Here is a 24651-nt window from a genome sequence, read left to right as displayed (position 1 = left end):
TTTTCGTCTGTTTTTGTCACGTGGATTCCAGCAGAAGGGAAGAACAATTGTCATAATTTCCTCTGTTCATTAATCTCAATGCTCCGTTGCATTGAGAAAATAGCATTATAGAAGCTGGATTTATGAAGGACTTTTCGGGAAGGTTATGTTGGCTGTTGAAGTCTATTTTATGTCAGAAAATATTTGTGTGGGATGAAAATGAAGATGAGCTACAGACTAGTCTCATATCATTGATGATTGAAAGACTTTGCTAATATAGGTTGTGTTTGTCTCGTTAAGTATTTGAATTGTGATGCTGTCTCATTTAGTTTTTGTTCATTTTTCATGATATGGAGAAGGAAAGGAGCCATCGAAGTAGAAGCTGTTCATTTTTCATGATCGGGAGAAGGAAAGGAGGAGCCATTGAAGTAGAAGCTGTTCATTTTTCATAATATGGAGAAGGGAGTAGAAGCTGTTCATTTTTCATGATCTGGAGAAGGAAACGAAGTAGAAGCTGTTCATTTTTCATGATCTGGAGAAGGAAAGGATGTAGTAGCTGTTCATTTTTCATGATCTGGAGAAGGAAAGGAAGTAGAAACTGTTTATTTTTCATGATCTGGAGAAGGAAAGGAAGTAGAAACTGTTCATTTTTCATGATCTAGAGAAGGAAAGGAGGAGCCATTGAAGTAGAAGCTGTTCATTTTTCATGATCTGGAGAAGGAAAGGAGGAGCCATTGAAGTAGAAGCCCAATAGATATGTCGAATGGGTAGAATATTTGGATGAATATTTAATAACTGTATTTTTTAGATTAAATTTAATTTCTTAATCAATTAATAAACAATTTTTACGATTTACAATTTATTGATCAACTGTTTAGTCTTTTAGAAGAAATTCTATTTTAATTTATTTGAACTTTATCAATAATGAAACTTCTAAGTAATACTCTAAATTCAATAACAATGTAAATTTAATATTTTAAAATTATCATTTATTGAAAAAAAAAGTACTGAAGTAAACCATAACAATGCTACAAAATCAAGTTTGTACTAATATGTGCTTCGAATATAGTAATTAATATTCTAAATCAAGAGTTACATTTGGTCTAAGGTCAAGCAAAATTAAATTAGTGCTCTTTTGATTAACCGGCCAAATTTTCTAGAGTTAAAGTTATTAAATTAGCATAAAAATCAAATAAAACAACTCATCTATATAATATAATAAAATATTTTTGAATTATATATTTATTTCTCAAACCTAAACAGTCTATCTTTTACCAATAACTATTACTATAATAATAATAATAATAATAATAATAATAATATATTAAAAGATGAAAAGGTCTACCACCGAAGGCGATAACATAGTCTCAAAGAATAAAAGCGTTACCACCGAAGGCGAACCCAAATTGGAAGTTTCCTTCCGCCATGGCTCTTCTCACCTATTCCTCCACCATTCCCTTCTCCTCCTCGTCCTTGCCTACTTCCCTCTCATCTCGACGCTTTCCCGCGACGCCCTTCCGAACTCATGTCTCGGAACCTCTCAATCCCTGGCGGTTCCGGTCCCGCCTTCCCCGCCTTCACGCCCCTACGCGGGCGAAGGCGACGCTTACCGTCGACTCCCCGGCCACGGGCGATGCCTCCTCCAGGAACGGTCCCCCGAGGGTCCTACTGGAGGTGAAGGATTTGAAGGCCGTCATCAAGGAGTCCGGGCAGGAGATCTTGCGGGGTGTCAATCTAACCATCCACGGGGGCGAGGTTGGTCGTTCTCCCTTTCTACCTCGTCATCCTCCGATTTGTCTTCTTGTTTGGGTTTTAGTTTATTGACTGAAGGAATTTCTAGTCAGGTTCACGCGATTATGGGGAAGAATGGATCCGGAAAGAGCACGTTTTCAAAGGTGACCCTGATGTCTCTCTCAACTTTTGTTGTTGTTCTCGTATAAATTGTTTATATCATATAGAAATATCTTGATTTAGCCAATGTATTGTTTAATGAGGTCATTCTGAAGTAGAGTAGGATTCTTTTCATACTAAAATTTTGGATTCCTAGACACGGAACTTTGAGCTTATCTAGGTAAATAGATCAATCAAACTTGTACTATTTACATCTTGTTGCTGTTATTGTTGTTGTTTTATCTGTAGCTAGTGATAAGGATTAAACAAGTGTCAAAATCTTCAAAAGCAGTAACATGAGTTGATGTAAGTTATGTTGAGGACAAGGTTCTTAATCTCGTACTATACTAGTGTACCGAGCTTTGCTCGATATGGTATGGTACAATAGTGTATCGAGTGGTACGTCAGGGCGTACCGAGTGGTACACCTGAAAGAGGCATAAAACCCTTTGAAAATATCTGAAAAATAGAAAAAAATGTTAGGATAGAGTTTTTAAGTTAGAAATAAATATACATTTAGTATAGTTTTAACAAAACTAATGTAAATTAGGTAAGAATAGTATTATATATCTTTTTCGGGCATTGAGGAATAGCCTTGTGCAAGATTCACAATTTCGATTCATTTTGAATCGTTCTTCCTCTTAATCCTCCCAAATTAGTCTCCTAAATTTGATTCAATTCACAAATCATTACATTGTTGAGTTTAAGAGAGAGAAAATATTAGAATAAGAGATAGAATGTGAGAAAAAATGAAAAAGTTTAAGGGAGTATGGGAGTGAAATAGATTGAAATAGGGGAGAGGAAAGGGTTTAAAAACTCTTGAGGAGGCCTCAAATGGTCAAATTGACCGTTGGATGACTGTTACCATTCGATAACGGTCGAAATTTCGATCGCTACCGCCCACTATGGCCATGTATCGCCTGATACGGGGCCAGATGGCTGATATCGCCCAATAGCGAGCGGTCCACGTGTCGGTCTGCTGGTGGACCGGTATATACCACCCATCCCGGGTGGTACGGTACGGTATTACAAACCCTTGTTGAGGATCGATGTAGCAGTTAATGTAAAAACTCTTCTAAATTAAGCTGGATGTTAGTTTGTGCTGTGAGCACTAGTTTATTTTCCATAACTGCAAAATACAGTAAGCAATGACTATTGACTTTGATTGCTTGGTTTTGTTTTTTTTACTATTCTCCTATATTCAGGACATAGAAAACAAGACATTTTATTAATAAAAATCATTGTGCCCCACTTTTTTCTTTGGGGAATAAGTGCTCCTTGAATTTGCTTTGTTAAGTCCGCTGCATGAGAAATGATTCTACACTTATGTCAAGCAGATTGGCTATACTTAGGACATAGAAATGATTCTACAGTACATGAGCAGATTGGCTAGCTGTGATCTTTATGTTGCCTTTTACTTTTCATGGTAATGGTTTGCTTATTGCAGGTTCTCGTTGGCCATCAAGATTATGATGTAACTGGAGGTAGTGTGCTTTTCAAAGACCAGAACTTGCTTGAAATGGAACCAGAAGAAAGGTCCCATGTTGGGCTTTTCATGAGTTTTCAGACCCCTGTGGAGATACCAGGTGTAAGCAACTTTGACTTTCTCCTCATGGCATTCAATGCTCGAAGAAAAAACCATGGGCTACCACCGGTAGAACCTCTCGAGGTGTGTGAATTTTGAACGTCTGTTCTTTGGGTTGTAAGCTATCATGCTGTTGATGTACTTCTTGATCATTCTTTCCGTTTTGAAACACTGTATGCCATATCTTGTAGAGAACAGAGGGTAACAACTCTGATTGGCACACATCTTGATGCTTTGTGATTTTATTTCACAGCTATTATCTTAATTTGCAGCTTTCATCGGAGATAATATGCTTATTAATAGTTTTGCTTATTTGCTTGCAGAAAAATAGAAATGTCTCTTATATATTTTCACAAATAAATAGTTGACCAAAGAAGTTGTGCATTTCTATGTATTTGACAATGGCTGTCCAATGTATGTTGGTTGATATTTCAAATATTATTTTGGTTAAATTTTTTGAACAAACATATATGGAGATGCTTCGTCAATTTAGTAAGCTGGATAAAAGTGGTTTCGATGTCATTGTAGTTGAGCTCGATTTCAGCCAGCTCAATCTTGCCAAAAACAGTGGGTTAATCAATTGAACCAAATGTTTAAGAAAATATTTGAAAGTAACCAATTAATGTAGAATAGGACTCTGGAAGAAATATTAGAAGATGCATAAAAATTTTGTTCACTTACACTCGGAAGTGTGAAAAGAAATATGTTCTAAGAATGCATCAATCATCAAGATCACACGTACTGTGCCATAATTCTTATGCAATATTAGAGTCATGCATTACATATCAATTTAAACTACAAATGGTGACCTGAATTTCTGATGAATTTTGATGCATTGTAGAAGTTATTTTCATTTCATGGTTCAAGTTCTCTTTTTCGACACAAATTCAAATTTTGTGATCCAGGGATTGTTCTGTCACCTCTTCCATTGAAGAGGTAAGGCATGCAATTGGGAGAAATGCTAATTCCATCTCCTATTGAATGGTTTAATGGTTCTTATAGAGCATCAGTCAGTTTTCGATAACAACGTGATGGCTGTTTAGTTTTCTTTCTATGTCGAGATTATGAAACAGTTATATTGGTTCTGTTCAAGGACCATCGTACAAGATTGACCGTTGGTATCAGTCCCTAGGCAGATCAGTATGTATTGGTACCAATGTACCGAATGTCGATACATTGGTACATCCCCATGGTCCCAAAAAAAGCTGAATAAAAACCTGAAAATAAAAAACCCCTATTTTAGTGATTTTTGTGCTAATATAATGGTACTTTGATTGTATTTGAATTCAAATAAAGTGTATAAGGCATAAATAAATAGAAATTCTAGGTTGTGAGGATGAGATACTTAATTTATGATTCTTCGAGGAGCAACTTTATTGTATGATCTTTCATTGAAGGAAGTTGCTTCCATTGATCTTGAATCACCTACCAAGATACAAAGATACAAGTTGAGATGTTGGATTAAGTGTTGACACTTTAGGATTTTAACAAAATAAACTATCGAGAATTTGAGATAATGTTTATATATACCTATACTTGCCTCTACTTAAAATGAACCATAGGATTCCTCCGTCGGTGGATCGGGATCCTTGATGTTATGAATTTGTATATCAATATGGTAGGTTTGTCGAATCCAATTTTGGGACTGTTTACACTACATATTGTATTGGTAAATTATGTTATTGATAATTTGATACAACGTCGTGGTAACAATCATTGCATCATCATTGACAACATGTGTCCGAGGAACCTTCTAAGGCAATCATGACTATGGCACATAGGATTGTGGAGGTTGGAGTGCATTGGGAGTTCAACCATCGCCACTAACCATTTACTCTATATTGTAAAAATGATTAGACTCGAAAAAATATCCATTGTCACTGTACCTCTAGTGGTGTAGGATCCTTGATGATACGAAGGGTATGAATACGCCGAGCTCTTATCGGTGTCAACATTTGCTTAATATTGTCGATTGTCTTTCTCTATCCTTTTGACAATAAATGATATGTGTGGATCCTTGAGCTCCATGATCTAAATCTTGGATGACATATGTAAAGTGTTGTTCCTTCATTGATGCTTCATTCTGAGATTGAGTAGCCAAAACAATCAAATGGCTATTGTTGCCATCATCGGTTGAGGCATTACTTTTAATGTCACAACTGTCTTTATGGACCTCATGGAGTGCTTATTGTGAAGGAGGTGTCTCATCACCAAATTGAATGTTTCTCGTCATCGAACATAGACTGTTGCTCGCCATTCCTTTCCAACAGATTGATTGTTGCTGCCTACCTTTTCCCCTTCACACGCTGGGTAGATATCTATGATTGTTGGGTGCCATAGTCCCTCCTAGATTGACTCCTCGATGTGTGACCTTCATGTCCTAGCTAAGGGCAATCTTTCTCTTGCTGGGGATGTTCCTATTTTATGGCTATAGTGAAGAAATGAGATGGATATGGGGTCTCCTGCTTGTTCTGCCTATTATTTGCTGCTTCGATCCATTCCAATATTGATTGAAAATCTTTGTTGTATAACTGGAGGTCAAAAGGATCAATCTCTGGCTTTTATGGTTTCTTATTGAGTTTGACACATTATATCATGCATGTTGTAGTGCAAATATACAAGCTTGTTTATATGATAGTCTGTTGTTGATCATAGTGTGAATCAAATCAAATGTTTGACCAATTATGCTTGATGATGACGTTTGTGAAAGCACAATGATTGTGTGTGGATCCTCCAAATTGTAGTTATCACTCGGTTGCAAATAAATATAATTCTTAGACAAACAAATCATTAAAGACCATTCGAATTCATAATCGATGAAAATGTGTATTACTATATTGACGCTATAGCATTAACTGCCTTGTCGCTTTTTGGTAGGAGTCGATGCATGACATTCCTTTGAGTGTGCAATATATCTGATCTAGTGGCAACACTATATTTATACTGAAACCCAAGATCTAGGTAATATGTTGCAGTGTTTTTAATAGGTGCTCGGGCATTCGCCTAGGCACTTGGGCAAGGTGAGGCAAGACGAGGAGTTGTCTCCAGAAGGAGAATCATGTGCAATGGACTGCACATGTTGAGGAGTACCTCAAAACGATAGCTCCATAAAGCTCAACGGACTAAACGAGCGGTGAGGAGTCGTCGTATGATCTCGTACGAGGTGATTTGTTGGTGGACTCATTGCAAGATCAAATGGGGGAGCGACCCTATGTAACACCAAACATAGGCACACTTAGAGCCAATGTGGAGATCAAATTTAACGGAGGGTTGACCCATGGAATGATGGGCACGAGGGCCACCATTAACTCGATGCAAATCGACAAGTGGAGCAACTTGGGTAGAACTTTGTGAAGTGCTCAAGCTATATGAAAGGAGTCGACATAGAAGACAAAACATAGAATGGATGTATGAAGCTTCCCTTGGATATATGTCAAAGACATGAACTCTTGTAGATACAAGAGCAAGATCATGTCGTTCCATGGGTCCCTCATTCTAGTAGAGCGGACTCATCTTGCAGGTGCCAAGGTCGAAGGAAGCTTCGAGGCACATGCACCTTATCTCGACGAAGCATTTAATGGAGGAATTAAGGCGACTCAACTTACGAATACGAAGTTTGGGTCAAAATACCTTGGCACTGGGCAAGAGGACGCGGAGGCGGGTACTTTTAAAGAATATGCTGCAGTGCTACCATTCGAGTTATAGCGAAGGAAGCGGTGCATAATGGAGATAATGTTAGAGGCAAGGGCCCAGAATCCAGACAATGGCACATTAATTTTAATGAAGTTGATGAACTTCGAGAGCTGTTAGGCGATAGACTATCCCAGAGCTACACTTCGTCCGAGTGTAACCCGAGAGCAAGTGGACGAAGGTTGATTGCCAAAGGAGCGAACACAATCGAAGGTAGCGGAGGCCCTACGATATGCTGACAGAAGCCACATATAAAGAGATTACAATCTGAGTTCATCCCATAAAGATCAAAATGCAATGGAGATGCCACCAAGAGACAACATGGTGCAACGGATCATGGTGGAACAGTTCGAAGCAATGCGACACACACGAGAAAAGTCCCATGACGGACTTAATCATACGGAGGTATGGTTGGGAGCTACTGGGAGCTCCATTTCAGTGAACAACGCCATAGTAAGAAGAGCTATGGAAATATATAAATTGCATCTCTTGGTCGACACATGACAATGGTTTCTGTTAAGGGTTAAAACTAGGTTTCCGTGGAAATATAAATAAGGCCACACCCCAAACAAGCCATGGTCCCCCAATGAGAGTCTTGCTCATCTTCTCTTCCGATTCCAAATAAACTATGTCTATAATGTTAATGGGAGAACACAAACCAGCAAACCTACTAGGAAAGCCCAATGAAGGAGTATGTGACATTAACTTCTCGTAAAAGCTTTGTTTCCATTATTGTCATGCTTCCGAGATCACCATAGTATCCAGATCTAACACCAGGTGTGAACTCATGAATTTTCCTCAGCTTGTTTTCCACAAATTGATCCACCCTCCAAGAGCCAGTGCCATGCGCCTTCTGAAATAGCCCAGCCCAGGAAATAGGACTCTTCATCAGGCTTTGGCCTGACCCTTTTGTATTTAAAGGAGCAAGAGCATTATCTAGCTTAGGAGCAGCCACCATCTCACCTGGAGAGCCCTCAGATGACTATGGGTAGGGAAGAGGAGCAAGGTTAGAGCCACTCTGTTCTCTAGGGTCGAAGGAATGGGGGGGGAAGGTTCCAAGGGCACAGTTGTCAAAGGAGGTGAAGGAGTCATGACCCTTTCATATTTAATGGAGCAAGAGCATTATCTAGCTTAGGAGCAGCCACCATCTCACCTGGAGAGCCCTTGGAGGAATATGGTTGGGGAAGAGGAGCTAGGTTAGAGCCACTCTGTTCTCTAGGAGAATGGGGGGGGAAGGTTGTCAAGAGCTGTCCTTTTGTGTCTCTCTTGTTATTCAATAGAAATAATATTATTTAACTGTCACAACTTCCATATTCAGATTGAGATCCTCCAACAAGGTTCAAAAAGCCTGGCCCAATCGATGAGTATCTTCCAGTATCTTACTAGTCCATGGCAAATGGACTGGGATAATTTGAAACTGTTCTTTTTTTTTTTTAATTTTTTAGATCTGGACAGTTGTTGATTGTCAAAAGTTACTTCTCCTCCTCATCCTCTTCTCCTCTCCATCCCCTTTTCCTCCTCTCCTTCCCCATCCTGTCCTCTCTTTCTCTCTACTGACTGGTATGTTGGTATACTGTGTCTCGCATGCGGGACATGTATGGGTATTGGACACCTCGTCCTCCACTATCAATAATTTTCACTTTGCCATTATCAGAACAAAAAGCAAGAGACAGTTGCTTGTTCCAGTGCCAAAGCAGAGTACACCAAGCCATGACACATTACTGGAATGATTGTATGGCTCCGTTGGTGACTTTCTGATCGCAGGCTTCATTTGAAGACCCCAACGCCATATATGACAGGATACATGATCACTGAAGGTTGTCCACCATCTTGCATTACTTTTATTGTGTACCTTTAATTTTGTTGTATTAGCTATGTATATCATAAAAAAGACTCCTTTATAGATAGATATCACTATTGCTTATATGATTTGGTTTTCTGCATTCTCTATGTTGTTTAACTCACCATTGGCTAAGGATGTCATTTATATTCTAACCTTGCAGTTCTACAGTTTGGTGACTCCTAAGGTCGCTTCTTTGAATATGAATCCAAAATTTCTTGACAGAAATGTAAATGAAGGCTTCAGTGGTGGTGAAAAGAAACGGAATGAAATCCTGCAACTTGCAGTATGTATTCCTACTTTTCTGATGTATGGCATATAAATCTATGAAAGCACCTGTCTACTTTACCCTTTTTAGGTTCTATTGGTTTTAAATACCAAAGGTTAAGTAAACACAGTATATGCTTGATAAAATTTCCAACAAGTCACAGTATTGGTTTGATAAGTCCATAATGAGGGACTGGCAGATTGTTGTCCCATTATAAATGATGATTTGTCTCTTTTTATTCTGGTGTCATGCTGATCTTCATAATCTTCTTATCATAATGAAGCTGCTGAATTCTTTAAAGCTTATCAAGAAAATTGAATTTCTTATGTCTTCAAACTTCTTTTTCTTTTGCACCAAAAGCTTGTGTTTTGACAAATCAGATACATGTGATAACAAAGAGGCTTATTCATGGAACCATTTTTTCAAGATTTTACTTGGCTAAAGATTTTGCTTAACAATTTTTTTCTGATTGTTATCTTTACTAGTATGCATACATTTAAAACAACGTAGAACTATGTAGTTTAACATTCATTGTTTCGCCCGGACCAGTATGAAATGGGCGGCACGTACCTGTCTGAGCATTGATCGGTATGCGGACCTACCCCGCTCCGGTTCACCATATAAAAGTGCCGCCCCCACAATGCTCACTAGCATCGCCTTCATCTTCGTAGGGCTTGCGAGCATCGCCTTCGATGCTACGATCGATGGTGACCTCTGCTTGCTACGACCTCACTGCACTATCACGTCTCATGTAAGGTCTCTTCTCTTCCTCTTCCTCCCGCTTTCTTTCTCCTTCCTCCGCAATCCCTTCTTCTCTTTTTTTTCTTCCTCTTCAAAACACTGGTATTTACCAGTTTACCATGTGCTGGTCAATTGGTACAGACCAATACATGCTGTGTCGCCAATCGGCATGTTGGCTTGGACCGGTAAGGTGAACCTTCGTCTAAATTGCAAGTATTCTAATGCTGAATTGCTTCTCTTGCAAAGATTGTCCCAAGGCATCAATGTCTCCATAAATTTCTGAACAAGCTTTGTCATGAGCCATAAAATCATGGTTTGTTTTTTTTTTTCATTTGATGGTCATTGACAATTTACTTGGACGTTTAGATTATTTCCAAAGTTCTCCTGATACTGTGCATGAAGCTTGTGTGGAAAACATGGCCTTCTTATCCCTTAACTAAGCCAACTTCTCTTGCTCCAAATAGATGGAGAAACAGATATCTGGTTTGAGTTCAAAATTAAATTCAGATTTGTAATCAACTTAAACTGGAATTGCAATGATCAGTATAGTTCAAAATTAGTACAGTATAGTTCAGAATTACTAAAACTGGAATAAACTAAAACATGGCCTTGTCCTTTTTACTTGTATAGTATAGTTCAGAATTAGTCATTAATTTTCAGTTTTACCATGAATTGAACCTCTTTACCTTTTAATTCCTTTGGGAATTTAAGATACATATTTATGAAAACACCTATAAAACATGAATTTGTATCACCACAAATAATTAAATATGAAGATTGTAGCATCACATATGACATCCAAAATAAGCATTTCATTGGTCACATATTATAATGCTCATGTCAAGGATGCCACTGTGAGGAATTCTAGGTGCAAAACACACCAAAATTAGAGAAGCACCATTGGAACTTTGGGGCTTTTGCAAATATTCCCTAAAAGTATGTGAGCTATTTTGATATAGCCCACTTACCCTTTGCATCCGTCTCCTATCAATAAATCATTAAAGACTTGAATGATTCGAACAGGGCCTAGGTGACTAATTGAAAGACTGACATGGCCAAGATATTATTTTTTGTTTCTCTTTCTCCTTTTCTTTCTTTTTCTTTTTCTTTTCTCTCTCTGTTTCTTTCTCTTCTTATTGTCCTCATTTTTTCCTCTTCCTTTTCCTCATGATGTTATGTTTTGATCACTTAAACCATATTTGGAAAAGACAATGGGAAACTAGAATGTAGTCCATTCTGAAATGATTTTTGCATTGGCAAATAAATGTGACATTTCTTGCTTATGTCGATATTCATTTTAGCTTTTCGTCTTCAGAAATATTCTCATTATCATCACTATCGTCTGATCTTTTTGTTTTTTCAGGTTCTTGAGGCAGATTTGGCTATTCTAGATGAAATTGATTCAGGGTTAGATGTCGATGCACTTCAAGATGTAGCAAAAGCAGTTAATGGGCTGTTAACACCGAATAATTCTGTCTTGATTATCACACATTATCAACGCCTTCTGGAGTGTATCAAACCGAGCTATGTTCATATAATGGTAGGAGCCTCATATCTCATAAGGATAACAGTCAAAGAGCTGCTTATATGTAGTCTATATCTTTTCTTTCAGTGATCCTATTCAATTTTTTGGTATTATTTATATCAGTATTCTTGTTAGTTATCCGCATCATTACAAGAATTAGATTATTATGGTGTTTGTAGTGATTTAAAAAGCGCTAGGTGCCAAAAGGCGCTAAGGTCCAAAAACGCCCGAGGCGCTAGGTGCTCGCCCAAGCGAAGCGAGATGCTAAAATATAAAAATATATAATATAATTAATAAATATAATTATTTAAAATTTTAAATAAAAATATGCTATTAAATTAAGAAAATCTAAGATACAGTATATTAAATATATACTGTTGTATACTGTTAACAGTGTACTGTATATTGTTAACAATATACAGAAGGAGAAGAAGGAAGAGTGTAAGGGGGTGCTGATTGAGAAAAGAGGAAGCGACAGCGGCAGTGGCAGCGGGAGCGGGAGTGTAAGGAGGCAGCGACAGCGGGACTGTAAGGAGGCAGCGGCAGCAGGAGCGAGAGTGTAAGGAGGCAGCGGCAGCGGGAATGTAAGGAGACAGCGGGAGCGGGAGTGTAAGGAGGCAGCGGCAGCGGGAGCAGGAGCGGGAGCGGCGACAGCTGCAGCGGTTGCGAGCGACGACAACGGCGAGCAGCGGGATCAGGAGCGGCAATGAGGGTTAGGGTTGGGTTGTCGCTGATATCGGTTTTAGTTAGTTCGATTGAACCAACTAACCACCGGAGACCGAACCAGACCTAAAATCCTGGTTCGGTCGCCTGGTTTAACCCAAGCGCTCGCCCGAAGCGCCCAGTGCTTGGGCTCGGGCGAGCGCCAAGGTGGCGCCTCTTTGAAGCGCACCGCCTGGAAGTTTAGCGAGGCGCTCGGGCCTCGCCTCGCCCAAGCGCCTTTTTAAATCGCTGGGTGTTTGTCGTCTAAATTCTGCTTGTCTGAGGCTTTCTACGTGATATCTCTGAGGTTTGTGATCTTATAGGTTATTATGGATTATATACTCTATTTGTGATGTTATAGTGCACATGATATGTGTGAGGCTTGCTACTTGTCTTAACCTATGTTAGTGATAATTTCACTTTCCTTCTTTAAAATTTTTTGGTAAATGTGTTTGTTTGCCAATTAAATATGAAATTTAACTAAATGAAGGTCATCAACAGGACGTAAACTACAAATATGAGACATTTACTATTGGACATGCTTTGTTTCTTTGGCTTTTTAGTTGTTTGAGACTTTTTGAGTTTTCATCTTACCACTGAATTGTCTTGGCATCAGTAGTGGTAGGCAGAACCAACAAAATGACATAGTATACTTGTGAACTACCTAATTCACAGGACTCGATTCTCTTCTGGTCTTGGCCACTTCAAGATTGTATCTGGAACTTTGTGCATCATTTGTTTCTAAAGATTCCAGGTGTCTTTTTTGTGTTTTTCATGTTCAGGAGGATGGCATGATTGTAAGGACAGGTGATGTTTCACTAGCAGAACAGCTAGAGAGGGAGGGATACAGAGGCATCTCTATGTCATAATCGTAGAGCTGGTATGCAGATTGCTTAGTTTCAATCTATTCACAATCATATTTGTTCCCTCGGTGTTTCTTATTGTGAGCTTGGTACATGAATGATTGTCTTGTCAGGTATATGATTCCAGAGGACACACATCTGTTGAAGTGGTAGATTGCACATCCACAAGCCTTGATGCATCATTTGAAATCACTACTTGCTCTACTCCTGCCCCAGATTATCATTGCCATCCAATCCACTCAAAAGTAAGTTGGTTGTAGTTGGGTGGATGTTATCTGGCATATAACTGTAAATCTTCTCCTAAATTTTCTTTAATTTCGAGGATCCAAATGGAGTTTGGACGTGTTGGAATTATTTTTGCAGAAAAAAATAATTCTCTGTAGACAACGAATAGTTCTCTATTAATGTTATGTGAATGATGAATTATTTCAGTCTTGTAATAATTATTATTTCAAAGGTAACATACATGTAAGTCATCCGTTTCAGTTTGCTTGGGTAATTTTTGCATGATTTCCTTGTTTCGAGATGAGATAACTGTGCTTCTCATAAGACGTTGGTACACTCTACTCAAACGTTGTCATTTCTTTTCGTCGGAACGAGAGCACAAAGAGGAGCTATTTGTTTCGGGTGTGTTACCGTTTGGGAAAAGTTGGATGCTAAAGGTAAGATAAAAGATGGCTCCGACCCTTTTTTATCTGCTCCACATCTGATGTGTGAGTAGACATGTTTATCGTATCTTAATTATGAATGAATAAAGTGAAAGAAAAAAAGAATTACGGGGACAAAATTTAGGATCATTTTGAAAGATTAAAGTTTTACGACAATGGTTTGATCAGCGATCGTAATAGTGGGCAGTAATCAGACTAATTGTTCAACACTTTTTACAGATAATATTTCACTGTCAGCATCTATTTGGTGGAACGAATGCTTCGACAGGAGATGGAAACCCCCAAAGGCCACCCAGGTTTGAGATCAACGAGGGGGTCTTGCTCTTCTTTCGTTAGCTGCTCAATGATCTCCAAAACCTAACGTACTGTTTACTCTTTCAATATTGGACACATATTGCTGCCACTCTTGTGCTTAATCTTCCTTCTTTCTTTTAAATTGACGCCACATTCTCATCATTTCAACTCAAAGGATTGACAAGATTGTCATTTCTTTTCTAAAAATTTAAATTGTTTAAAAAAACTCAGGTCTACTGCTTAGAGCCCAAAAAGAAAGATAAAATTACGCAGCTGACTTCGACCCCGGACAAGCTCGACGTCTTCGCTTTGGTAATTTTCTTCAAGTTTCTATTTTCTTTGTTCGCAGGTCCAAGAGCAGCTCAACGGCTCGAACCTTGATAGCGCCATACCTCGGCATCCACTATTGACAAAATGCCACTGCAGAAGTCAAGGTGAATCCGTTCCTCAACCCATGGCGGCCAAATTCAGACCCATCATGAAAGTTGTGCCCCCAATCACCATGTGACAACGGAACCTAAAAAAGAACACGGCCCCTAAACACACTCAACTTCTAGAAAACAAGAGGCTTCCCTCATATATAAGCACCATAAGTAATATAGGTCCTAAGGGCAAGACGACGCATCACATCCTGGGTAAAGCACCTTAATAGCGACGGGTGCCACCCACCATAACATCATTCGCCACCACTGATCAGGTATCATGGCAGGTCTAATCAATCGCTCCTACGCAGTCGAACCCCTTGGCGAGTCCAACTCCCGAGTAGTGAGCCTTTGTATGAAGACCCAAGGCCAACACCTAGGATGAGTCCCTACACTCCCTAGACATGCACCTCGGCCTAAAGACCCGAGGCCCGTATCTAGGATGAGTCCTTGCGCTCCTAGTCATACACTCGGTTTGAAGACCTGAAAGTGACACATTGGAAGAGTAAGAGTTAAAAAGGACTCGCTTCCGAGCCATGCACCTCGGTGTGAAGCCCTGAGGGCTACACCTAAGACGAGTCCCTGTGCTCCCTAGACGTGCACCTTGACCTAAAGACTCAAGGCTAGCACCTAGGATGGGTCTTTGTGCTTCCTAGCTATGAACTTGGTTTGAAGACCCAAGAGTAATACCTCAAACGAGTAAGAGTTAAAAAGAACTCACTCCTGAGCTATGTATCTCGGTGTGGAGCCCCGAGGGGTGCACCTAGGATGAGTCCCTGCACTCCCAAGATGTGCACCTCGACCTGAAGACCTAAGGCCAACACTTAGGATGAGTCCCTATGCTCCCTAGCCATGTACTCGGTTTGAAGACCCGAGAGTGACATCTCAGATGAGTAAGAGTTAACAAGGACTCGCTCCCGAGCTATACACCTCGGTGTGAAGACCCAAGGAATGCACCTAGGCCAAGCTTACATGCTGTGCACTCGACATAAAGACCCTAGCACCATACCTCAATCGGACCAATGCAATACCATAGCTAGCATACTTCCATTAGAACACGTGCCCAACAGAAGTGTGCCCTCCGGAGAAAGGCTCCAAAGGATGCCCTTCCGAAGGGGGTCAAATGATAGGGATGATTTTGCCCCATGCTAACTCATCTACCATCGAGGTCAACCCCTAAGCAGGGCTCGAAGTCACGAGTCCCAAAAGGACACCGAAGTGCATCCCGATATGCACCACATCAATGACTAGTGTAACTGCCCTATCTTGCTAAAATCATAGAATGATCAGGCAGTTCACCGAATCTTATCTCGAATCAGTCAGTAAGAAGGCCTAGGGATCAAGCATATAAAGAAACCCATTAGCTCATGTTGGAAGGGAGGGCGATAACTCTCTACACACTAACTCAATTTTATATTTTATACTATTGTCTTCTTCCCTTCGTTGACTTAAGCATCGGAGGGGCCCCATCGAGCAACCACTGATACTATCCTATCATGCAGGATCGCTAGTGGTCAGGAGCTGACCCCGTTATTAGGACATGACTACGTAACCATGAGACGGACCATCTCTCGAGGATGCTCGAACGACTCATCTTGGAGAGCGAACCTTGCAACAAGGAAGATCCCAGACCACCTACTCAGTCACCCTGAACCGGGTTCTCACCGACATGACAACTTCCGACCGGGCTACCTATGCGATTTCATCTTACCAAGTCTCCCATGTCTGATAGAAAGAAGCAAGCTTGCACGTTTAGCAGTGGATAAATCGTATCGACTTATTAGTCGACGGTACTTATGACACTATCATCATTCAGATCTTTTTTTTTTTACTCACTCCTTATATTTAAAAACCTTGATTCTGATACCTTGTTAAAAATTTATTAATGATGAATGAGCTAAATTAATTAGAATTAACATATATTGAGTATTTTTAATTAAATTATTTTTTATTTAGTTTCAAATTTTGATTCAATCGATAAACTTAAGTTATTATATTATGGATAAGCTAGGATATAATGAGCTAAATTAATCATAATTAATATATATTAAATAATTTTAATTAAACCATTTTTTATTTAGTTTAAATTTTTGATTCAATCGGAAAACTTAAAGTTATTAGATTATAGACTAAGCTGGGATATAATTGATTCTATTTCCTTCATATTTATTAATATAAAATTAATTTTTAATTTCTTTTCGCATATAAATATTTGCTAATGGAAAGAGCGTCTTGAAAAGAAATATTTCTTTTCACTTGGGAACAGTTTGCTGTGTCAGAATATAATGAATGCTTCTTCTGATTTAAAGCTGCCTCGACACCAATCTAAAAGGTTCGAAGCAAATTATAAGAAGAATAAAAAGTATCGAATAGAAGTAAATAATTTGCAACAAGAAGTAGAAAAAGATGCACCAAAGGAAAGGATTAATGGAGCGCTCGTCCGTCTGCTTTAGACTTGCCAAGCTAAGCTACTGCTATTTTCAAACAGAATCATACCATACCTAATTGGTAGCAAGTATTTTCGAAGAGACTCATGTCTGCACGAGATCCATGTTTCACTTTTGTTTCTCAAGCATCTTTGCCTGGAAAGCACTTTCGTTAAGTTCTATTTTTCGTTTAGTTATGTTTGGAAGTGGATATGCTGTCGTAAAGACATGTAATGCTTTATTGCAGACTTTGCAGGTACAAAATACACTAGTAATTAAAAACGCCGAGTCATCCATCCACAGCGAGTGAAGTAACATGAATGATAGTGAAAAGAGAAGAAGAAGACGAAGAAGATGGACTGGTTGTGTTGTGGAGGAGGAGGAGGAGGGAAGGTTGTTTATCGTCTGAGACGGCATGGCGAGAGGGGGAGTACGGGGAGGTTGTCGCAGTTGCAGATCTCGATCATGTTTCCATCTGGGTCGTGGAAGAAGAGCTGGTCAACCTGAATGCCTTCCTCCTCCACCTTGGCGGTCACGTACTCCACGCCCATCTTCTTCAGCTTCAGCATCAAGAGCTTCATGTTGGAGCACTGGAAGGAGATGTGGTTGTCCTTGGGGTTGATCACTCCCTTTCTCTTGGGGAGGTTCTCCTCCGAGGTGTTGCACTGCAGCAAATGAATGCCAATTCCGTAGTTGAACAACCTGAGAAGAAGAAGAAGAAGAAGAAGAAGAAGAAGAAGGGTCCAGTTAGTTTCACTGATCTCAGCATGCGGCTCCTGCATCCATTTACTCGTCTAGAGATGGGTAATCTATAACAAGTAGTTCAAATTATGCATACCAAGCGCCTTTGAAGCTGAAGGAAGAAGGCCTCTTGATGCTGACAAAGCCGAGCACCTCCTGGTAGAACTTCACCGACTGGCTTACCGATCGGCACATGAATGACACATGGTTCAGCGACATCAATGGCGGCATCGACGACATTGCCTCCTCTTGGACCATCTCCACACCCATCGATCGATCTCCTTCTCTCACCACGTATATCTATCTCGAGACTCAAGAGTTCACAAGTGACAAGGCGATGTGGAGATTTGGATTTCTTATATAGAGGTGAAACTGAACTCTCTCCTCCTGCGCTGTTCTCTCGTGCGTTCTTTCAAACGCGGTACCTGTATATATCTATGATTTCGCTCCTTTTGGCGCTTGCATGCGAAGACCACGTTTAGCTCGTGGCTGACTACGGACAAGCAGGTGTGACATTACTTCCTAATATCTCCCTATCCGCATTATTTATTCATATATGTGTGTGTGTGTGTGTGTGTGTGTGTGTTAGACGCTGTGAAATGGATTGACACCACCTTTCACGTCCGGTAGCAGCTTCCCAGCGTTTTCTGGATGGGCATGTCGAGAAGACCAAGTACGTGGAACGATTTGATAATGAAACGGTACGTGGTCCACCACATTAATCTCCTCTCCTTCCGGTTGTCGAGTTGGAAGGTTGGTGGATGCTGCTACTGCTCATGTGAATGGATATCTCTGTGTTCTGATTACTACTACTATATGCTCACTCACTTGTGTTGGATGGACGGAGTATCGATGAGTGAGGATTTCATAACCCTGGCGTCGACGTTGATCGGAATTTTGATTTCATTATTGGGAGACCACTATTTTGATTTTATTTTATTTTTCCATCAAACTCATTATTGCTTCTTCTTCTTTTTTTCTTTTTATGTGCTCTAAAAAAGATAGATACTTCATAATTTTGATATTTACAAAAAGAAATATTTTTTTTCAAATTATACAAAACATCAAAACCACTTGTTCTATGCCTCAATTATTTTTGTGTTTGCTTCCATAAAGGAGCTCGTTCATTGGCCTTTCATCATAAAAATTCTACCTTTTTCTGAAACCAAAATTTCACTCCTAATTTTCTCACTACATAGTGAACAAAGATTTGTGAGAGAACTAATATCCTGGTCCACAAAGGCATGCAAATCTTGTTGATTAGCTGCTTCCCATGTCTTTTTCTGATGAACATTCGGCCACTTAAGAAAATTATTTGTAGTAGCGGACCGTGATCCATCATAAATAAATTCCATGTATTTTATATTCTCAGTGACATGCGCATGGGACGTTTTTTACTTGTTCATGTTCACGACGACAAGCCAGGAAGGTCTTCTGCCTTGAGTAATCTATTAAAACAACAAAGGAAGAAGCATAATGTTTTTCTTATTTGGTTTCGGAATACGAAAGGCTATACGCGTTTAGAGACCCGGAAATGTAGTCAGCAGCAACATGGAAACCACATACTTCTCAGTCAACCACGAGCTAAACGTGGTCTGTCTTGGGAAGCTCGAAAGTGTAGCCAAAAAGTAGGAGCCGTGCGGGTGAAGGAATAGCACTGACGAGTGGGAGTTCAGCTTAACTTGTGAATTCACCAAGTCTTGAGTCTGGAGATTACATTGTGAAAGGAGAGGATCGATCCATGGGATTCGAGATGGTTCAAGAGGAGGCAACATCGTCGATGCGTCCATGTAACGATCGGTAAGCCAGTCGGTGAAGTTCTACCAGGAGGTGCTCGGCTTTTTCAGCGTCGAGAGGCTTTCTTCCTTCAGCTTCAAAGGCCGCTTGGTATGTATAATTACAATTTCTTATAGATTACGATCTCTAATCCGAGCAGAAGGGTAAATGGATTCAGGACCGCATGTTAGAGATCAGTGAAACTGACTCGACTCTTCTTCTTCTTCTTCTTCTTCTTCTCAGGTTTGTTCGACTATGGAATTGGCGCTTGGTGCATGCCACCATGTCGCTGTCTATCACCAATCACGAACAACACTCGTTCTGATTCCGACGAGTACCATCATACATTGTATGTTACCTCCCATGTGAAGCACAACATTACGAAAGTATAGAATAGCTCGCTCTCCTTGACTAGTTTGTCGAGGAAAAGGAAGTGGCGAAAGCCATAGCACCGGACGAAGGTGGAGACAGAGACAAAAGAGGTTGAAGACAGAGGTGAGGGAGATCTAAACGAAGTGGAAAGCAATGGGAACAGAAAAAAAAAAAGATAATTGGACAATAAATATATTGATGATTGGACAACAAAAGAGATAATAGATTATTTGAGAGGGCAATAAATATTTATTTAATCTAGCAATCAAAGGAACAAGCAAAATATATAGCACTTTTATTTGATTTAAAAGTATTTTTTATAAATAAAATCCAATCATTAGATTGCTATAAATTGTTTATGAAATTAAAAAAAATTAGGTTCCAATTTGAAACTAGAATTAATTTAGGAATCGAAATCCATTAATCTAGAACCGATTCAGATTTTAAATTTGATAAAATCAAAACCGTTGGTTCCAGAACCTACCGTCACGATTACTAAACCCGGAATCTTTCTTTCGAACCATTGCTCGGATAACCCAATTTGGCTCACCATGAACCCAATCTAATTAAACTAATTGTACCGAACGTAATAAGTTAACCCACTTTGGGCCGAAAGACTTTGCCCAATCAACTTACCCAAGTTTGGCCCACAATAACTGATCCAATCAAATTCCTGACGTGGTGATTTTTATTTATGTATATATATATTCCTCCGTTGATTCGTCCGTTTCCTCGCAGAAAGATCATTTCCTCCCGGTTCTGTTTTTCGCCTCTGAAACCCTAATCCGAAGCAGAAATCGTCGATCTCGATGGCAGGGAACGGTCCCATCACGCAAGACTGGGAGCCCATTGTGATCCGCAAGAAGGCGCCCACCGCCGCTGCCAAGAAGGACGAGAAGGCCGTCAACGCCGCCCGACGCAGTGGAGCCGAGATCGAAACCGTCAAGAAGTGTAATCCGTTGATTCATCCTAGGGTTCTTGTTTTCTTTTAGAGATCTGATCTATGCTTTTTTTATTGGGTTCTTTGATCCTTTTTGTTTTTTTGTGTTTTGCAGCTACCGCTGGTACGAACAAGGCCGCTTCTAGCAGCACTTCTCTGAATACGAGGAAGCTCGACGAGGAGACTGAGAATCTTACTCGTGAGTAGTATATTTCTATTTAGTATTTAGGTTTTGATTTGATCCTAACTATACAGATTAGGATATTTTCTATATGCAATTGTGTTTTGCTTGTAAATACCCCAAGTCCTGTTCATGTCATGGATTATCTTTCTTCGAAATAGGCGATTCTTTTACTTGCTAAGTTGATTTTTGGCTTGTAATATCTTTTAATATGTTCATGTTATTCTATTTACGATTATGTTTGATTGCAAATGTTAGGATCTTTGTCTATAGACATTTGAATTTGATTGTATATTTGCAAAATTTTGTTCATGTCATGGATCAGGGCCAATACATAAAGAACCTATCAAGAAGATGCCATGTATTTTATTTCTTTTTAATTATCGATTTTTTTTGTTTCCTCGTTTCTCATATGATGTTTGAGTGCTCAATGAATGATGTATATATATATTCCTATATATCGGCTCATCCTAGAAGCACCTGAACAGTTGCAGTTGTTTGCTTCTTTAAATATGCCTAAGAGAAATTTTATGTTGCCAGCATATATAATTTTTTTTTGGTCATGCTGTATATTTTCTTCTGGAAGAAAAGTCATATACTTCTATGTCGGTGGAACACTTAATGATACTTTTTAGTCTTTTAGGGAAAGGTGATTTGCCTTTTTTATTTGTGTGAAAATATCCATTTCGCAAAGGGTCTAGTCCTGGATTTTGGATAATGAAGTTAGAATATTCCTATGGGTGTAACACAACTCAAAAGTATCTTGCCAAAGAAATTCTCTTCTAAAATTAAATTTCTTAACTTTCAAATAGTTGCAAAAGTTTACTTCTATCAGCAAGGGAACATGAAGAAAAAAGACACATTTAATCACTTTGCATCTCAGTCCTAGCCATTTTCTGCCAGTATTAGCATTAGTTCCTCATATTTGCAGATATCACTTTTGTTTATATTTATATTTATTATTTATTGTTTTTGGAGGAGGGGGTAGGGGAGTGGGAGCATTAATAATTAATGTGGTCTTGAAGATGATCTATCAACTGAGAAAATTAACCTGAAGTAAGCTTTAAATCTATCATATTGAATGCTTATTCTGATGTAAATGCTGCAGATTCAAATATTTTTAAATATTTTTAAATGGTCGTATTGATCTAATCTGGTCCAATTATATTACTGAATTCAAATATATTTAAGCTTGACAAGATTTGTTTTTCTTCCTTCAAAAATGGAAGAGAAGCAATCATTAAGTCTCATTTATGTTTTTACTAGTTGCCACATTGTAGTTGGTCTTATCAATTAGGTTTGGCAGAGTTTGGCTTGGGGGGCTTTAGCAGCCGGGGTTTTATTCATGTCATCTTTATATATGATCCAAGCTGCAATGGATCTATCTGCATTGACTTCTTCGATAGTAATTTATTCAGTTCTTGATATTGCACAATTATTTTGCTGGTTAAGTATTCTACCTTCTCTTGTTATGACATAACCCTCATATTTATTCTTTCATCTATTTCACAAGATGAGCGAGTGTCAAGCGAACTGAAGAAGAACATTATGCAAGCTCGACTGGGTAAGAAGTTAACCCAGGCTCAACTTGGACAGGTAACTTGTCTTTCAGTTGGATTGTTGGTCAAGTTAATTATTGTAAATTACATCTAAGACATCCATAATGCCTCAGCTAATTAATGAGAAGCCCCAAGTGATCCAAGAATATGAGTCAGGAAAGGCTCTTCCAAATCAACAGATAATTACCAAACTAGAAAGGGTGCTTGGAGTGAAGCTTCGAGGTAAAAAGTAGTACACACCCAGCATTTGCCTGCCTATGACGAGTCTCGGTTAAGAGTGCTAGGGTGTTGTGTGTTTCAGTACTTTTGTCTGGCACATGCGTGTGTGTATACTTTGCAACTGATGTGTGTGTTTCCGAAGTCGTATGGTTAACAATGTTATGTCCGACTTTTTCCTATTTCCTCTGCATCAATGGAACATATAATGTAGCATGTTTTCGGTTATTTTAGATGTTTAATGTGTTTGGATGCCCCATATAAGGAACGAATGGTCCATGTAATCACCCAGATATGTTGCATATTCCTTCAATTAAGTTGCACTCGTCCATTATGTTTCATGTTCTTTTCCTGAAAAATAAAAAAATTAGAAAATTTGATGTAACAAAAATCATCTGCTACACCTGTATATATATATTCTGCGTTAAAGAACTCAAAACTTTTGCACCAATGGGAAGTAGAAAGTTTGTAGTCCAATAATTCTGAAAAGAATTTAATCGGCTTGGCAACGATTGTTCTATTCTGCCATCTGGTGAGTTAGATACATTTGATTGCCAATTGTGATGGTATTGGACGGCCAAATGATTCGTCCTGGAAATGGGACGAATAATTTGTCCAACGTTCTGTTTTATGTTGTGAAAATTGACTGTAAAGTGATGAGTTGCAGAGAAACCACAGAGTATTGTTTACAGAATTCAACGCCAACGTCAAACCACCAGCACCAGTAGTTGGGTTTGCAATACATTAAGGTACATATTACATTCGTACTCCAAATTTTTTGTCCTGTATTTGATGTTAGGATCTGCCATATTTTACATTCGGGAAGAAAAGGGGTGATAGTTACGACGAAAGATGAAGAAATAAGCCAATCCAACCAGAAAAGGGGTGATAGTTTATAATAAAAAAAATTAAAATATTAAATATTAAATCTTTTATTATTCTATAATTTATAAAGAATGTTAGATAACAGTGGTGTTATGATAATTTTGTTCATAACATAGTATGTCGTGTTAACGGTTTTCGTCCAAAAATATTTGGGTAAACTATATTTTATTAAGTATGATTTTTGTTATCTCTTGTAAACTTTTTTTTTTTTTTCTCAACAACTCCATTTTGTTATTGATTTTATGAAGTAGAGAAATTATGATCATACCTATTTGAATAATAATTTTTTTTTAAATCATGATTTTTAAATTCACCGTCATGATCACTACAAATAAAAGAAATCATAAAGCTTTTTTTATTTTGAATTTGTTTGGAAAATTTTATAAAATATTTAAAACAATCATTTTTATGTGTTAAGAAGTATGTCCAAGTATATCTACTATAATCATCAATAATCACAAAAATATATTTATTATCTCATAAACTTGTGATATCAATTGGTCCAAACAAATTCATATGAATTATTTATAACGGTCTAGAAGTACTCATTTGATATTTAGGTTTAAAGTTACTCTTTATTTGTTTAACTAGTATACATCACAAATTTTATCTTTGACAAATTTAATTATAGTCATTTCTCTTATAAGTTCTTTAGTTGTAATTTGTGAGATCAATTTCATATTTGCATGATCTAATCTCCAATGTCAAAGCTAAGCATCATCGTTTAAAATCGAAAAATAAGTTTCATCATGAAAATTATCTAGATCAATAGTATACACATTATTTTTATATAGTATCTCTATAATGCAAGCATTAGATTCAAATTTAATATTATATTTCTTATCACACAATTGACTAATGTTTAGTAAGTTATGTTTTAAGCAATCTACTAACAAAATATTTTTAATCAAAAGATTTGATTTGTTGCCTATTTTTCTTTTATCGATAATTTTTCTTTTGTTGTTGTCTTTGACATACTCTTCATCTTGGCTAATGAACTTTGATAAATGTGTTGGATCTCCGGTCTTGTGCCTTGAGCATCTACTATCAAGATATCATTTTTTGCCCAAGCTTTCGATTGAAGACATA

The 24651-nt window shown here is 38.4% G+C and overlaps 3 protein-coding genes across 3 annotated transcripts; 2 read left to right on the top strand and 1 right to left on the bottom strand.

Annotated features, from left to right (window-relative positions):
• Positions 1-1353: 1353 nt before the first annotated feature.
• LOC135650283 (ABC transporter I family member 6, chloroplastic-like) lies at positions 1354-13567 on the top strand. The gene is made up of 7 exons (XM_065169574.1): positions 1354-1734; positions 1824-1874; positions 3316-3537; positions 9147-9269; positions 11356-11532; positions 13002-13099; positions 13196-13567. Exons 1-6 carry the CDS (start codon positions 1405-1407, stop codon positions 13086-13088), a joined length of 990 nt encoding a protein of 329 aa, XP_065025646.1. The 5' UTR covers positions 1354-1404; the 3' UTR covers positions 13089-13099; positions 13196-13567.
• Positions 13568-17106: 3539 nt separating this feature from the next.
• Positions 17107-18010, bottom strand: LOC135648721 (glyoxylase I 4-like). The gene is made up of 2 exons (XM_065166630.1): positions 17731-18010; positions 17107-17594 (listed from the first exon to the last, which is right to left on the bottom strand). Exons 1-2 carry the CDS (start codon positions 17901-17903, stop codon positions 17291-17293), a joined length of 477 nt encoding a protein of 158 aa, XP_065022702.1. The 5' UTR covers positions 17904-18010; the 3' UTR covers positions 17107-17290.
• A 2495-nt stretch (positions 18011-20505) lies between these two features.
• LOC103996559 (multiprotein-bridging factor 1a) lies at positions 20506-22905 on the top strand. The gene is made up of 4 exons (XM_009417477.3): positions 20506-20732; positions 20837-20920; positions 22416-22498; positions 22575-22905. The coding sequence occupies exons 1-4, from the start codon at positions 20591-20593 to the stop codon at positions 22692-22694; spliced, it is 429 nt and encodes a 142-aa protein (XP_009415752.1). The 5' UTR covers positions 20506-20590; the 3' UTR covers positions 22695-22905.
• The last annotated feature ends 1746 nt before the right edge of the window (positions 22906-24651 follow it).

Source organism: Musa acuminata, chromosome BXJ3-9 (genome assembly GCF_036884655.1).
Source record: "Musa acuminata AAA Group cultivar baxijiao chromosome BXJ3-9, Cavendish_Baxijiao_AAA, whole genome shotgun sequence".
NCBI lineage: Eukaryota > Viridiplantae > Streptophyta > Magnoliopsida > Zingiberales > Musaceae > Musa > Musa acuminata.
Note: the sequence above shows the minus strand (reverse complement) of the source record. Positions and strands in the feature narration are given on the sequence as shown.